We start from the raw sequence: 16,809 nt of genomic DNA on the forward strand, positions 1-16,809 counted from the left end.
CCATTTCCCAACCACACAGCCAATGTCTCCCATGCTGACTGTGGCATTCTGATGTTGTTAGTATCAAGGAAAAAGTCAGGTGATTGAAACAAAAAAGAATGAAAGACAAAACAAAAATGGTCCATAATCCAATATCCAAATGACCCCTGTGAAATTTTTTACATTAATATATGTACATAATTAGAAATGCCCAACCACATGGAAGAATACAGAATGACAAATACATGTGCTTGTGCAGGTGTGCACACATAGATGCCAGGGATTTCTTTCTTTCTCCAAAGATGAGATGCTAGAACATTCATGTTCATTTTTGCAGAAAAAGTGTTCATACCATGGGGCCAACTTGTTGGCTCTACTAGTTAAGCCTCCACTTCCAAGCTCTGACATCCATTATGGGCACCAGTTTGTGTCCTGGCTGCTGCACTTCCCATCCAGCTCCCTGGTTGTGGCCTGGGAAAGCAGTAGAGGATGGCCCAAAGACTTGGGACACTGCACTCATATGGGAGACGTGGAAGAAGCTCCTGGCTCCTAGCTTTGGATTGGCTCAGTTCCGGCTGTTGTGGCCACTTGGGGAGTAAACCAGCGGATAGAAAATTTTCCTCTCTGTGTCTCCTCTCTGTAAATCTGGCTTTCCAATAAAAATAAATAAAGCTTAAGGCAGATGACAAACAAGCAAAAAAGAAAAGTGTTCACACCATATGTAACCTTTGAAAAGCTTTTCCTGGGCCCGGCGGCGTGGCCTAGCGGCTAAAGTCCTCGCCTTGAACGTGCCAGGATCCCATGTGGGTGCCGGTTCTAATCCCGGCAGCTCCACTTCCCATCCAGCTCCCTGCTTGTGGCCTGGGAAAGCAGTTGAGGACGGCCCAATGCATTGGGACACTGCACCCGCATGGGAGACCCGGAAGAGGTTCCTGGTTCCCGGCTTCGGATCAGCGCGCATCGGCCCGTTGCAGCTCACTTGGGGAGTGAATCATCGGACGGAAGATCTTCCTCTCTGTCTCTCCTCCTCTCTGTATATCTGGCTGTAATAAAACGAATAAATCTTTAAAAAAAAAAAAAAAAAGAAAAGCTTTTTCTGAAAGGCCCTACTCTAGGCCAGATTCTGGCTTTTCCATCCTGGTAGTTGTTTCTGTGTAAGTCAGTGTAGCTAGGAATACAGAGGTCTTGGGCTTTTTAACATCTGTGTAGATTGAACTGTATGGACCCATGGCCTGTAATTACCTAACTCTTCCCCTGTCAATGGACATTTAGGTTATTTCCAGCTGCTTACGGGTTGCATTTTAAAGGTTTAAAATTTCCCTAGTAAGCATATCCTTCTCTCCCTGTAAATGCCTGATCGTTGAGTGAAGCAGATCCCTTTGGAAAGTTGTGGCTGTTTTACATTTGAGAGGCAGAGCAACAGACGGGACCAAGAGAACTTCCCATGCACTGGATCACTCCCTGAATGCCCACCACGGCCAGGGCTGGGCTAGGGCCAAAGGCAGGAGCTGGGAACTCAATCCAGTTCTCTCCTGCGGATGATGGGAGCGTAACCGCTTCAGCTGTCACTGCCGCCATTCAGGGTCTGCATTGGAAGAAAGCTGCACTTGAGAACCGGAGCCTGGCATCAAAACCAGACCTGTAATGTGATGGGTGTCTGAACCATTAGGCTAAACACTTGGAAGTTTTCTAATATGTTCTTACAGATTTTTTGAATGTATTTATTTATTTTATTTATTTGTGTATTTCTTGTTTTATGACACAGTTTAATAGACACTGGGGTCTCCCCTCCCCCATTGTTTTCCCCTCCAGTCTTTCAATGTGTCCTTCAAGTACGCTCGGAAGTCCATCATGCTGCCATTGAGGTGTCTCCCAACAATGCAGGGGCTTTTCTGTCGTTCCGCTGTGAGACCATCCTTTGTATTGCATGTACAGGGATACACTTCTCTCTGTGCCTATGGACATATTTATTTCCGTTATGCTTCCATTATACCTCCCCCTAGGTACAGTCTGCCATGGGTTGATAAGGAAAAAAAAAATTTAAGATTTATTTATTTTTATTGCAAAGTCAGATATACAGAGAGGAGGAAAGACAGAAAGGAAGATCTTCCGTCCATTGATTCACTCCCCAAGTGGCCACAACAGCTGGAGCTGAGCCAATCTGGAGCCAGGAGCCACGAGCCTCTTCCAGGTCTCCCATGCGAGTACAAGGTCCCAAGTCTTTGGGCCATCCTCAGCTGCTTTCCCAGGCCGAAAGCAGGGAGCTGGATGGGAAGTGGAGCAGTAGGATGTGAACCAGCGCCCATATGGGATCCTGGCACCTGCTAGGAGAGGCTTAGCTAGTTAAACCTTCACGCTGGGCCCAGATTTTTTTCTTTTTCCAAGATGCAGGCTGGGAAAAAAAAGAAAGGAAACTTTCATGTTTTGCAGCTCGTTTCTCCAGACCCCAAAGAATCGGTGTTTGATTTCATGGTAAGAAGCCAGAACTATCTGCTGTTAAGACAAGGCTAGGGGTCTGCGGTCAGGCTGCTCTGCACATCTCACTCCTCAGTTTGCTGCTTGTTGTGTACATCTGAGTCCACGTAGCGCTCAGGGAGCAATATCTCTTTGTATCTGTGTGAGTTCTGCAGGTACCTTCCACAAGAAGCTATTTGCTTCTCAGCTCTTTTTTTTTTTTTTTTAATTCAGTTTCATTTTCTGTGAAAGGCAGTCAGAAACAGTGATCTTCCATCAGCTGGCTCACCCCCCAAATAGCCAAAAGACCAGGTCAAAGCCAGGAGGTTGGAACTTCATCTAGGCGCCCCCGTGTAGGTGCAGGGACCCGACTCCTTGAACTGCCTCCTCCTGCCAGGATGCACCCTAGCAGGGAGCGGAATCTGAAGCAGAGTAGCCAAGACGCGAATGTGGCACTGTACAGTGGGATGTGGACATCTCAGCATGAATTGAATTATTGCCCCGTGTGTCAGCCTCCACGTTTCTGAAAGCTTTGATTGCTGTGCATCATGTTCTAAAATTCACTGCAAATAAGCAATGATGGGAAGAAAGGAGTAGCTTCACCTTGAGACCCTCACTTCCTGGGTGCAGGTCCCTTGGGAGAGGATGGAGGGCAGCCAAGGCCTCCTAAGGGGCTCTGATGGATGCTGTCTGCCAAGCTCCCCCATTTCAGAAGGTTCCAATCTCTGGCCTCTGGCTTGTTGGTGTCTGTAAGATGCTGTCAGGGTTTCCTGCATGATCAAATCATGTCTCAATTTGTCTCTCATTTTTGTGGTTGAATAATCCAAAGTGGGTAAATAAAAATTAATGTTGGAATTTGTATGCTAATTTAGCTTTCAATTGGGTTTTGTTTTGAACATTATTGAAATTAATCTGTGTTCCGTGAGCACATTCCACTTATTGGCAAAGCACCATGGCCCCCAAATTACAGTTGGGGCTAATTCAGAAGATGGATCATCTGTATCAAGGTAATGGAAAAGCTTATCTTTAACTTTCATCAAAATGAGGAAATGATATTCAACATTATTCAGAGTATGGAAAGGAAAACACTTCAAGGCCTAGCAAGGTAGCCTAGTGGCTAAGGTCCTTGCCTTGCATGCACCGGGATCCCATATGGGCGCTGGTTCTAACCCTGGTGGTCCATTTCCTGTCCAGCTCCCTGCTTGTGGCCTGGGAAAGCAGTTGAGGACAGCCCAAGGCCTTGGAGCCCTACACCTGCCTGGGAGACTTGAGGGAGGGTCCTGGCTGTTGGCTTCGGATCGTCTCAGCTTCGGCTGTTGTGGCCATTTGGGGAGTGAATCAATGGACAGATCTTCCTCTTTGTCTCTCCTTCTCTCTGTGTATCTGGCTTTCCAATTAAAAAAAAAATCTTGGGCGCGGCAGCGTAGCGTAGCGGCTTAAGTCCTCGCCTTCAACGCACCGGGATCCCATATGGGTGCTAGTTCTAATCCCGGCAGCCCCACTTCCCATCCAGCTCCCTGCCTGTGGGCTGGGAAAGCAGTTGAAGACGGCCCAGTGCATTGGGACCCTGCACCCGCATGGGAGACCTGGAAGAGGTTCCAGGTTCCCGGCTTCGGATCGGCGCGCACCGGTCGTTGCAGCTCACTTGGGGAGTGAATCATTGGATGGAAGATCTTCCTCTGTGTCTCTCCTCTCTGTATATCTGACTTTGTAATAAAATAAATAAATCTTTAAAAAAAAAAGAAGAAAAAATCTTTTAAGAAAAAGAAAGGAAAATGCTTCAGTCAGAATGCTGCCCCAAGGAAATAAATGTTGTCTTGTCTTTGTGCCTTTCTGCACCTGGTCCATTTGCGTGTCTGTCCTTGTGGACTAGGGCCAGCTTTGATTCTAATTCTGACTGCAGCTTCTTGTCCACGTGGCACTGGGCAGTTTAGCTCTCCAAGCCTCAGCTATAGAATTTCTCGTTAAAGTTGCAGGGACTGAGTTCCAGCCATGTGGGGCATGAACCACATATGGCACAGGGCCGCTGCATTTCTCTTTGGTGTCTCAGACTAACCAGAGACTAACCCCTTCTTTGAGGCAATTGATCTTTAATTCATAACCAGGACGTACCAGGCTCCCCTTCTGAAGAGAGCCAGGTTTGAGTACATGCAGCATACCTTGCTCTTTCTTTTAAGTTATTCTTTTCTTTTGCTTTGTTTATTTTTTTATTTGAAAGAGAGATCTTCTATCTCCTGGGTCTTTCTCCTGATGATCATGAGAGTTACAGCTAGGTCCAGCTTGAAGCCAGGAGCCTGGAATGCCATACTGGTCTCCCATGTGGCTGGCAGAGCCACAAGTACTTGCTGCCTTGCTAGGTGTATTAGTGAGCAGCTGGATCAGAGGCACAGCACATGGGGCTCCTCAAGCAGTACGTGATATCAGATGCTGGCTTTGCAAGTGCTGGCTTAACTGGCACCAGCACTGGTCCCTCTTTGTTTAGTGTATGTGTGTGTGTGTGTTTTGTAGTTCTTATTTTATTTGAAAGGCAGAAACAGAGACACATGCAAAGATTTTTCATACAATTGTTCATTCCCCAGATGCCTACAGCAACTGGAGTTGGGCTAGGCCAGAGCCAGGATCTCTCTCTCTGGATCTCCTACATGAGCGGTAGGGACCCGAGTATCTGAACCATCATGTTACCTCCCAGGATATGGTGTTGCCAGGAAACTATTTGAAAATGAGGAGCCTGGACTTGAACCAACCACTCCCCTTTGGGCTGCAAATGTCCCACACAACAACTTAACTGCTTGGAGCTGGATTTCGTAGGCAGAAGCTTGTAGTAAGCTTGCTCACATCCAGTGCTAGTCCAGTGTTGAGTACCTCTGTTGCTTTTGTTGTGCTTTCCTAGGCCAAGCCCAGCATTCGGTGTTTCACTAAACCTCCCGAGACACTTGAACGGTCCCTTGAGATGAACAAGCACAAGGGCAAGAGGCGGGTACAAAAGAGACCCAATTACAAAAACGTTGGGGAGGAAGAAGACGAGGAGAAAGGGCCCACTGAGGATGCCCAGGAAGATGCTGAGAAGGCTAAAGGTACAGAGGGTGGTCCTGCAGGCATGAAGACGAGTGGAGAGAGTGAAGGTGAGTGCTCCCGGGAATATCCCAACACCCGCCCCCCGGCCCCACTGAGGCTGTGCCCTCTGTCCCCTCTGTCATGCTGCCCCACATCTGCATCTGTCCACTGAGTACTCTGTCATGTCTCATGACCACCTGTGCAGCTCATTCTGGCATGCAGCCATTTGGAGGCAGCTATGACCCATGGCAGAGCAGTTCTGGGGCAAGTCCCACCCTCTCAGTAGGTGATCTGGAGTGAGATTTCGCTTCACCACCAGGAGGGTCATTGACAGTACCCACTCTGCAGTGTTAATGTGAGAATGCTGTGAGTCATGATTCATAAGTCGTAAGCTGCGTCCAACAGCGCCTGGCCCTTGTCAGGTTCTCATCGGTGTTTGTGACTGGTGCCAGTTGTACCACCATCATTGTCGTCACTGTTGCTGCTGTTAGAATTCCTAACAACTTTGGATTACGATTTTTGTGCTACACACTATATGAAGCACACATTTGATGAAGTTATGTGCTTTTCAGAGATTATATATTTTTGAAATCATGTGATCAAGAGTAATCCCTTAGATTCTCACAGGATTTTGCAAGTCTTGTCTGCTCAGGGTGTGGTACACTTGTCTGTGGTCACAAGCATTCAGTAAACAAAATTATAATTTCCTCTTTTTGCCCTGATTTGGGCTGATTTTTTTTCCCCACCACCTCACTGAAAGGCTAAAACCTCCCTGGATTAAAGAGCATTTACTCTGGGATCAAGCAGACTTGAACTTTCCAATTGTTTGTGTCATGGGCCCTGCTCACAGCCATATAGATAGGGTCTCTGACTGTGGCTCCAAGGCAGTGGAAGGTGGGAAGGTGACAAGGTGCTGCATGATAGATGCAGGTGGAGTGAGGGGACCCTGGTAGCTGGGAAGAAGGCCAAGCCATATCTCATGGGCCAAGCTTTACCATGGTGTGCCCTAGGTGTGGGCAGCAGCACTTCCTGCTGGCTGACCTTCTTGGTCCAGGGCTTTCTGGGGCTGCTCAGAAGCCAGTTTTCCCAGCCCACCGGCAAGGCCTGGGTGAGGCCTCTGGTCCTGGGCATCTGCAGTCATGACACAAAGCTGCCCAGAGGGTCAGCGAGTGTAGCTTCCTTTGCCTTTGAGTGTAGCCTGGGACCCTGTCAGAATACACCTCAGCCGGATTCCTGCTGGCTCCATTGTGATTCTCTTAGCAGTGTGTCGGTCAGTGCCGGTCAGTGACATGACCCCATTTCAAGGTGTGTAACTAGCACCTCTCTCTTTACCACCGGAACTCTTTTTAAGGCTGCTTTATTTCTAAGTCAAATGTGTATTCAGCATTTCAGTTTTGGAATTCTTTTTTTTAGTATGGGAAACATTTACCAACAGATACCTATTTGGGGGCAGGGGAAGTGAGGGACAAACACATACTATTTTCTCATTTAGGCCATCTTAAATTTTTGTATTAATGGTAGGAGAAATTTGCCTGTGGAAGCCCTATGTTTAGTTGCAGTGCAGCCATACTGGAGGAGAAATGGATGTCTTCCCCTCAACTTATGCACTGTATTCTTTTTTAATTTAAAAATTTACTTAATTTTATTGGAAAGGCAGAACAGATTTATAGAGAGAAGGCAAGATAGAGATATTCCATTCACTGGTTCACTCCCCATGTGGCTGTAATGAATAACCAGAGCTGAGCTAATCTAAAGCCAGGAGCCAGAAGCTTCTTCTGGGTCTCCTACGTGGGTGCAGGTCCCAAGGCTTTGGGCCATCCTCCACTGCTTTGCTAGGCCACAGGCAGGGAGCTAAATGGGAAGTAGAGCAACTGGGACACAAACAAGTGTCCACCTGGGATCCTGACACTTGCAAGGCGAGGATTTAGCCACTGAACCATCTCACTGGGCCCTATGCACTGCATTCCTGTCAGTTTTGTCTGCACAGATGCTACCTCTTTCGTTTCGTTCCTTTTAAGAGATGCTTTCTAACCTACAGGGCCTCAGCCATGACTGACAGTGCTGTGGAGGGACAGTCTTGGTCCCAGTTAAGCATCTGGGTGGCCTGGTCCTGCTTCATAGAGTCTACAGAGCTGCCTGGCGGGCTGCTGCTTTTAGTCCTGGCTCCTTGGGTTGGAGTGGGGTCTCCCCAGAAGAGCAACCCAGCCACCCTGAGCAGGAGACGAGCAGAGGACTCCTTGTCTGCTGCTCAAAAGCAGGTTTTCTGGAAATTTACCTGGCTAGATCTAGATTGTACCAATCAAAACTGGAGATTTCTCCAGAGGCTTTTTTTTTTTTTTTTTTTTAAACAGCTAGCCTGGCTCTCTGTGACCCATTTGGCAGTTTTGGTGTCCCCCTAATATCTTGAATGGCTTTGTCTGAAATGTGGTAGACCAGTCATTTTCCCTCACAGCTCACTATAGTCAAATGCAACTTTTCTAGGCGTATCTTTCTCCCTTCACTCCCCTCAGCGGTTGCACCCTGGAGTTTTTGGAACCATGCAGTCGGTTTCCTGGTTGCTCTCCTATTTGAAGCTGTGGTTGGTCAGGTGCTGCCTTAGGCTATGGTGGCGTTTGTGTGAAACTGAATTCCTGCTGTTTGCAAGGGTGTTAGTCACACTTCTTTCTTCACCTCACACACACAGATGGGAAGATGCCTCATGGGCCTGTCTTAGCATCCAGGTACATTGGGTATCTGGAACAGGTCCCTTGAGCTCTGGACCTCAAATTCCCAATTTGAAAGTTAGGAATCTCTCTCTCTCTCTGTCACACACACACACACACACACACTCTTATGTAATTCACATAGCCCATTTAAAAAAAAAAATGAATGTGTGTTAGAAGTCTAGCTTACACCAGCTTAACATAAAAAGGGACATTTAGAGTTCATGTAACCAAGAGATTTGAGTGGCATTGGACCCAGCAGCACCAGACTCATATCTGGCCAACTTGACACTCCTCCCCTGCCCCCAGTGTGGCAAAGGAGCTTGCCCCTCCTGTGGCTGGAGTGTAAGTCCTGGGGCTGATGAACCTTGAGAGGTGAAACTGGCATGCATCCATGCCTGCCACGCTCTGTGGAGGGATGTGCTGTGTTGGTTGGCCAGGCCTGGGTCACGCGCTTGCCTTGCTGCAGATCCTAGAGAGAACAGGTATTTGTAGCCAAACAGACATTTTGCATGTTGGAGTAACGGAAACACAGGACCTCCTGCAACTTCCCCTACCTTGAATCCACATCTTCTGGGTACCCTTCACCTCTGTTAAGGTCATCTCCTCCCTCCCTGCTGTGAGGTGAACAAATGGCTGTTTCCACCTCCATCTTGTTTCTTCTCTCGAAAACTGCTTTTCTTGTCCCTGCATCTAGGGGCGTATCAACTGCTTGTAGTAGACACAGGTGTCCCTAGGGAGAGAGATACTGGCCCCTGGTTACTCCCCGCATCCTCCCTCCCCATTATTGTTGGGAAATCTTGACTTTTAAAAAGCCCAAACACAGGAGTTAGGAGAGCATGTCTAATGACCCGATTTGAATGTGGCATCAATGTGTGTTCTTTTCCTGAAGGCAGCCCCAGGATTCACACCTCCTCCACATTCACACCAGATGAGGAGTTGTGTGAAATGAATGTGAGCCCCAAACCCCTCTACTGCTGTCCCTAGTTGGCAAAGTTTTCCTTGCTTCAAGTCTCAGTAATGGGTGACTCATTCTAAAACCAAGAAATCACAGGACCCCTAAATTTGCAGAAATTTAATTTCAAAAGGAAGAAGAGGGATGCCTCAGTCCCTGTGTCCAAAGAAGAACTCGCTTTTCCCAGGAAGCCAAACAGCCTGGGGCTCATGTGCACTTCTTGGCTTGCCCTGCAGTCTGAGGGGACAGCCATTGCTTTTTGGACTCATTTAGAGCAATAATTTAATATAAAGCAGAGCTGAGATAAGAGACTCACTGTTTGGAAATATTTGTTTAAAAAATAGAGTTTGACTTTTGTGTCTTGCCTGTGGAGAAAGGCATTCTTGCACAGCCTCACCTTCAGACTCTGCTCCTTTCTTGCGACTCCAGAAAGGGCATGCACAGAGCGAGGGCAACAGGACTGGCTTTGGACCTACCAGGGCAGTTCGACTCCATGGTGTTCTTGGGAGTTTGGAGCACCAGTTTTGGCTCCCTCCACCTCTCACCACAAATCTCTGTTAGAATGAAAGGGCATCTGGCCTTGTTTCTGGCACCTCTCACAAAACCAGAGGCAGGGACTGACTGTTGGGACTTTCGGAGATGAGTTTCATTGTACCCCTTTGTGGCTGTGTGATGATGTATGCAATTGAGCACTCTCTGTGCTTTTCCCCCTGTAGAGGGAACTTTTGAATGCCCAGCATTTGGATTATCCTATTTGAGAATAATCACACTGTGAGAAAAAAAGACACAAAGTCCTGGGGGAAGTCCTGGCCCAGATGAGAGCAGAGGGGCCGGGCACAATGGCATAGAAAGAGAATCCTCTGTGTGCGGTGCAGGCATTGCCTGTGGGCACTGGTTCATATCCCTGGTGCTCCACTTATGATCCAGCTCCCTGCAGTGTCCTGAGAAAGCAGTGGGAAATGGTTGAGGTCCCTTGGGCCCCTTCACATGCATGGGAGACCTAGAGGAAGCTACTGACTTTGGATCAGCTCAGCTCCAGCTGTTGTGATGATTTGGGGAATAGCCAATGGAGGATCTCTCTGTCTCTCCTTCTCTTTCTGTAAAATATTTCTTGCAAATAAAAATAAATAAATCTTAAAAAAAAAAAGATAAGGGCAGAGCTATATTTAAGTCAGTTGGATGGATTCTGTGCTTGTCACCCTGACAGATTTCTATGAGACCCACTTCTTTTCATTTCTGTAGCTAGTAAGCAAGCGGTATGTGTGTCCTGCTGTTGCGAGGAAGGTGGGGGGAGCAGGGAGATGTGGGCTGCCAGCACCCCTGGGGCCTTAGCTAGTGTAAGAAGCAGGAGGACTGAAGGTGGGTTAGGACAAATCTTAAGAGCAGCTTCCCAGAAAGCCATTGTGGATCCGTCCCCTGGCTCTTCAGGGGAAGACAATGAGAAGCAAAGGAAGGCCCCTGAGTCCTCTGTGCACGCTCACAGTCAGTGCCACAGAGGCCACTCGGCTCCACAGCCAGCCAGTAGTGCGCAGTCCTCCCTCATTACCTAGGTAACCAGCAGTGTGTCTTTACCCCTTTCCTTAGCCTGCCTTTGAAAGCCCTCTTCCCTTTGCTTAGCATCTGTCCTTGCCGTGGTTTCTGGAACAGAGAACACAGGGCAATTGAGAAAATCCTTGAATCTTTTGAGTCAAAGACAGGAGGTCATGCCTGTCATTTCCCTGAAAAGCACTTCATTTACCAAATATTAATCAGATTAGAATGTGCATTGTCCCCGGCAGGTTAATGAATTACTGCTGTTTGAAAAATCAGTGTGTCAGAGAATTAAGGAAACTCAAGGATGGCCAGAATTGTCATCTCAAGAGACAGCAGTCCATGTGCGCGGGTCCTAGGGGTGCCCAGGCCTATGCTGGCATGCCCTGGCTCCTTCCAGCCCAGCTGCTGCCTGCATGGCTAATAGATGTGACTTTTCCTGCCTTTTAAAAACAATTGTAAGAAAATACGCATGCAATTTACTGTCAAAGCCATTTTTTAAAATTAGGTATAGAGAAGTTTTTAAAAAATATTTTAAAAGCTTTATTTATTTGAATGACAAAATATCTGAGAAAAGAAAGACAGAAAGGTCTGTCATAACCATTTAAAATTGTGTATTGGGAAGTTTGAACAAAATGTTTTAAAGGATTTATCTATTTGAAAGAAACAGTATCAGAGAAAGCAGGAGAGGAGAATGGTTTTCCATTTGCTGGTCCATTCCCTGAATGGCTATAATAGCCAGGGGTGGACCAGGCTGAAGCCAGGAGCCAGGAAACCCATCTAGGCCACCCATATGGGTGGCAAGAACACAGGTACTTCAGCCATCATCTGCTGCTTTTCCAGGTGCATTAGCAGGTAGCGGGATCAGAAAGTGGAGCAGCCACGACTTGAACCGGTGCTCCAGTGTGGGATTCCCATATTGCAAGTGGTGCTTTAGCCTGTTGGGCCACAACATTGGCCCCCAGTGTACAGTTTGCTAGTGTGAAGGGTATTCGGTGTTGTGTGAACTCAGAGTCCCCACAACTCTTGCCTTGAGAACTAAAATTGTTCCCTGAAATGGTAGCTCCCTGTTTCCTCTCTCCCTGGCCTCTGGTAATCACCATTCGGCCTCCTGTCTCTGTGGATTTAACAACTTCAGGGGGCCCGGCGGCGTGGCCTAGCGGCTAAAGTCCTCGCCTTGAATGCCCCGGGATCCCATATGGGCGCCGGTTCTAATCCCGGCAGCTCCACTTCCCATCCAGCTCCCTGCTTGTGGCCTGGGAAGGCAGTTGAGGACGGCCCAATGCATTGGGACCCTGCACCCGCGTGGGAGACCTGGAAGAGGTTCCTGGTTCCCGGCTTCGGATCGGCGCGCACCGGCCCGTTGCGGCTCACTTGGGGAGTGAACCATCGGATGGAAGATCTTCCTCTCTGTCTCTCCTCCTTTCTGTGTATATCTGGCTGTAATAAAATGAATAAATCTTTAAAAAAAAAAAACACAACTTCAGGAACCTCACATAAGTGCAATCATAGTATTTGTCTTTTTGTATCTGGCTTGCTTCACTTGAAATAATGTTCTCAAATTCATCCATGTTGTAGCATGGGTCAGAATTTCCTTCTTTTTTTAAGGCTGAATAATATTCCATTATGAGTGTACTACACTTTATCTGTTTGAAATTTCCAACAAACCACATTCTGGTTGTATTCCTAAACTAAAGATATTCTTTTGATGTGCACTGGACCCCTGTTACCCATGTGGGAGACCTGGATGGAGCTCCTGACTCCGGGCTACTACCAGCCTAGCCCCCGCGACTCCAAGTGTCTGGGGCTGACCCTGCAGATTGAAAATCTCTCTGTGTCTCTCCTCCTTTTCAAATAAAAATGAATGCATAAACTTTCAAAAAAAAAAAAAAAAGGAAGCCTAAAAAGAAAAAAAAAAGATATTCTTTGAGGCATACTTTTTCTCCAGGGTGAGATCTAGGCCGGTCAGTTGTCACATCTACAGCCTCCTTTACTTTGGGACATCTGCTTGCTCTGTCTTGGACTACATTCATCTTTCTTGAAGAATTCGGAGCCTCCCGCTTTGTTCTAAAAAAGCATTGCTCATCTTGTTTCCGCCTGCTGTTACCCAGGCTTAGACCAAGGCTCTGGACTCAGCCTTGGATGTGAATGTGAGTGACACCCTGGACCTGTCAGGCCATCACATCCCAGGCTGTCCTCTGGGTGTGTATTGTCCCGTTTCTCCGCTGGGTAGCTACTCTTGCTACAGAGTGCCTTGAGATGTTCTGCACCTCCTGCAGTCTGTGCGTTGAGTCATGATGCTCACCTGATCTAGTTTTCACCATGATGGTTGGGGGCTGATTTTTGAGCTTCAGCACTGTCTTCCTGTTTGCAGGTCAGCTGGGTGTTCTGTTGTAAGCAAAATCCATTCTCTTTCCCATGTATTATTTATTACCAGCATGGACTTGTGAACTCCAGTTTTCTACTGATTTATATTTAATTATTTGGTGTCCAAATTATTCTGGAAATGGTGTTTGGGAACTCGTTCAAGCTGGCAGCTGCGTCTTCGGGGTAAGCCCCATCATGTTTCAGTTAGGCCCTTGACACTTTTCGGTTGGCAGAGTATTTTGTCCCTCCTCTGCCCATCCCTGAAATTAGGTATTTCTCTAAGAAACCGGGCTTCTCCCAATTGCCAGTGCTATTAGGAGCCAAGATGGGGTTGCCAGTGGTGTCATGGCTCCTGGGATGACTATATGTTTGGACCTTCTAGCGGACAGACCTGGTACATGCGTGTATGTACCTATGTGCAGTGCACACTGAGGCATGCACTCACACAGATGCATACATTGAGCAGAGCTCAGACCTACACAGAGGCACACTGACACACACGTGCAGACATGTGAAACACACACGCATGCTTACACGAGTAGTAGCAGTTCCTGTCACTTGCCCATGTCTTGCCTAGGCCTCATTTCTGTGTCTTGCACAGAGGGAGCTCTGTCTCCCAGCAACATCCACACGTTCATCTACTCAGTCCTGTACTGTGAAACCTGCAGTATTACTTCACCCAGGATGTTTTGTTTGAGGGTATGATTACAGTTCTTCTCCCTCCCATAATCTTCACCTAGCTCCAGAGTGAGGGTTTTCAGTTCCGCAGTCTTCACAACTGCTGGCATTAGCTTCTCATTCCCTCTTCTGGTGTAGGTCTGGCATTCATTTCAAATGAGTAATTTCAGCTTAGAGTTCTCTTTTCCATTCTTATTGATTTAATTTTATTTTAAAAAAAACGTTTAAACCTAGGGGTTGTTCAGAGAAGCGCCCCTCCATCCCCACACCTCCTGTCTCTTTCCTGCACTGCTTGTGGATAGCCCAAGTGGCTTGTTTTGGGGAGTCTCTTTCCTGTGTTTTCCCTCCCTGGGAATAAGCAGCATTATGTATGCTTTGTCTCTCTCTCTCTCTCTCTCTCTTTCTCTCTCAATATTTATTTTATTTATTTGAAAGGCAGAGTTAGAGAGGGGGAGGAAAAAACACTGAGAGAGATCTTCCACCTACTGCTTCATTTCCCAAATGGTCACAATGACCAGAGGTGAGCCAGGTGGAAACTGGGAACCTGGAACTCCATCTCAGTCTTCCTTTTGGAAGGAAATACTTGGAGTATCTGCTCGTTTCCCACTCACATCACAAGGGAACTGGTTTGGAAGTAGAGCAGCCAGTGCGCATATGGATGCTGGCATGGTGGCCATGGCTTAGCCAGCTGTACCACTGTGATGGCCCTTCCCTGCCCTCTGTCTTGCACTTGGTCACCGTACTGCATGTGCTGCTTGGCACTTGGCACTCTTCACTTTCATATCTCCGGAAATCACTCCTTATCAGGTCACAGAGGCCTTCCTCATTCCTTTTCCCAGCTGCGCTGCATGGAGCACAGTTGATTCAGCTGGTCTGTCATGCTTGGGCATTTAGGTAGTTTCCAGCATTTAGCAATTAGAGAGAATACTGCTGTGAGTGCTTTGTGTATTGACATGTTCATATTGTTGGAGCGTCCAGATAAATCCTTACACGTGGGATTACTCGACTGAAGAGTGTAACAATGATTCAACATTCCCTTTTAAGCTGCATATAAGTGGGAAAAGAAGGAAATAGATCAGAATAAATAAACAAGAAGTAGCACAAGCAATACAGGAATATGCAATACAGGAATATTTAGTTTGACATCAGATAGGCAAACAAGTGACTGAAGTTTGAACAGAATAGTGCTAAATTATTGCTGCAACAATCCCTTTAGACTGCATGGAAACCTGGCTGGGTAGGACAGCAGTCCGTGCCTGGCAGCTGAGGTTCCAATGGACATGGGTCATCAGTGGTGGATTCTGGTTCTGTCAGAAGACCCCTGTGTCTGCAGGAACCCATCCAGCTGCTTTCCCTGGTGGCTGCAACGTGACACAGGTATCTTGGGAGGGAAGCTTAGCTGCATGGAGCAGGCAGGGTCTCAGAGGTGGCACGGAGCTGTGCCAGACCTGCTGGTGTTACACCACGGGAAGGTTCAGTGCAGCCTCAAGATGACCCTGAGCATCGTCTTTCTTACACGTGGCTTAGAATCTACTTTAGAGAGTGGGAACTTGGGTAGCCTGCTTCCCAGAAAGCTGTTGCTCTCCACTCTCATGCCTGCATGACATCTTACAAACAGATTCAGGCACTTGGCAGTCCCTTGGTAAGGACTTACTTTTAAAAGTTGTTAGGATCAGGGTGGCACTGTGGCACAGTGGGTTAAACTGCTGTCTGTTTTGCCAACATCCCTCAAGGGTGCCAGTTTGAGACCCAGCTGCTCCATTCCTGATTCATCTCTCTGCTAAAGCAGAGATGATTCAAATGCTTGGGCCCCTGTTCTTTCATGGGAGACTCAAATGTAGCCCCTGGCTCCTGGCCTAAACCTGGCCGTTTCAGCCATTTAAGGAGTAAATTAGCAGATAGAAGATCTCCCTCTGTCTCTTTCTCTGTCTCTGTAACTTAGCCTTTCAAATAGCTTAATAATTAAAAAATTATTAAGGTAAAATTGTCAGAAAAGAAAAAAAGGGGGAAAGTCTACATTCATCTAGGAAAGCTGAGAGGAACAGCTCATGAGCGCATGACTGTGTTGGCAGGATGAGAGGCCTGTGGAGGTGACGTAGCCAGTGCTTGGCAGCTGCTGCTGTGTGCTGAGGCCCTTGTGGGCCTGGACCTGCCCGCGCCGTGACATGGTGCTGGGGGATGTCACTGCTGCCTCTTTCTATCTGCATTTGTGGATCTCTGTGTCCTCGGGATTTGCAGGATTTGGCCAAACCAGCAGTTTTTAGACATTCCCTCCTCCCCCAAAGCCTCAATTCTGGAGCAGGGCCTCCGTGGAGGATATGAGAGAACCCGTGGCTGGGCTTGCTTGGCCTTCCCAGCCCTTACCTGCAGCATATTCGAGTTCACCAGCTCACCAGGCTGGTGTGTTTAAGAAGTGTACATTCATGTAAATATTTAGTTTGACAGGCCCTGAACTTCTCTGCCCCAGAATTCTGGTAGTGTTCGAGGTGATTAAAAAGCCAGAGAGGCAGCAGCCATGTCATGACAGACCTGACCTCCAGGAGAGGTCCTGGGGCATGACTCTGAAACCTTGGGGCATCCTAGGAGCTGAGTTCCTGCCACGTTGGCCAGACTGGGGCTGAGCCATGCCCAGAGGAGGGCATGTGGTGCAGTGCTAGAAAGGCCAGACGTGGGCTCTACAGCCTTCCTGCTGTCTGCTGTGCACACAGTAGCTTTCCTTGACTTGACTCTTGTTTTTCCCTTTGAGCTCACCTCAGTCTAAGCACCAACGCTCACCAAAGAGTAGATTTTCTGTGCAGCTAGAATTTTCTTTTTGTGCCTAGTGAAATAAATGGAAAGCTGTGCAAACAAAGCATTTATTTACAGACTAGTTAGAAATCACCTGCTGCCCCTGTCTGTGTGGTAGGAAGTGGTCAGCCTTGACTCCCATGAGTGCCCTCTGACTTGTGGGCTGAGAGAGTCTCCCAGAGACTTGGGACCTGTGTAGGGTGGAGCTTCAAACCTAGAGTGGAGTTTGAAATGCAGTTATGCCAAACAGAAGGAGGGAGTAAGTCCTTTCCGCATGAGACTTCTTTGTGCACACATCATTGG

General features: G+C 47.6%; 1 protein-coding gene across 7 annotated transcripts in view; it reads left to right on the forward strand.

Annotated features, from left to right (window-relative positions):
• Positions 1-16,809, forward strand: part of CLEC16A (C-type lectin domain containing 16A) — a 190,503-nt gene that overhangs the window by 42,419 nt on the left and 131,275 nt on the right. For 5 of the 7 annotated variants that reach the window (XM_058680867.1, XM_058680869.1, XM_058680871.1 and 2 more), the window contains exon 10: positions 5,324-5,555. In XM_058680867.1, coding sequence (XP_058536850.1) covers positions 5,324-5,555 — 232 coding nt within the window. The remainder of the gene's footprint in view (positions 1-5,323; positions 5,556-16,809) is intronic. The other 2 variants (XM_058680868.1, XM_004586757.3) reach the window with 1 other exon arrangement.

The sequence above is a fragment of the Ochotona princeps genome, chromosome 24, assembly GCF_030435755.1.
Source record: "Ochotona princeps isolate mOchPri1 chromosome 24, mOchPri1.hap1, whole genome shotgun sequence".
Classification (NCBI taxonomy): domain Eukaryota; kingdom Metazoa; phylum Chordata; class Mammalia; order Lagomorpha; family Ochotonidae; genus Ochotona; species Ochotona princeps.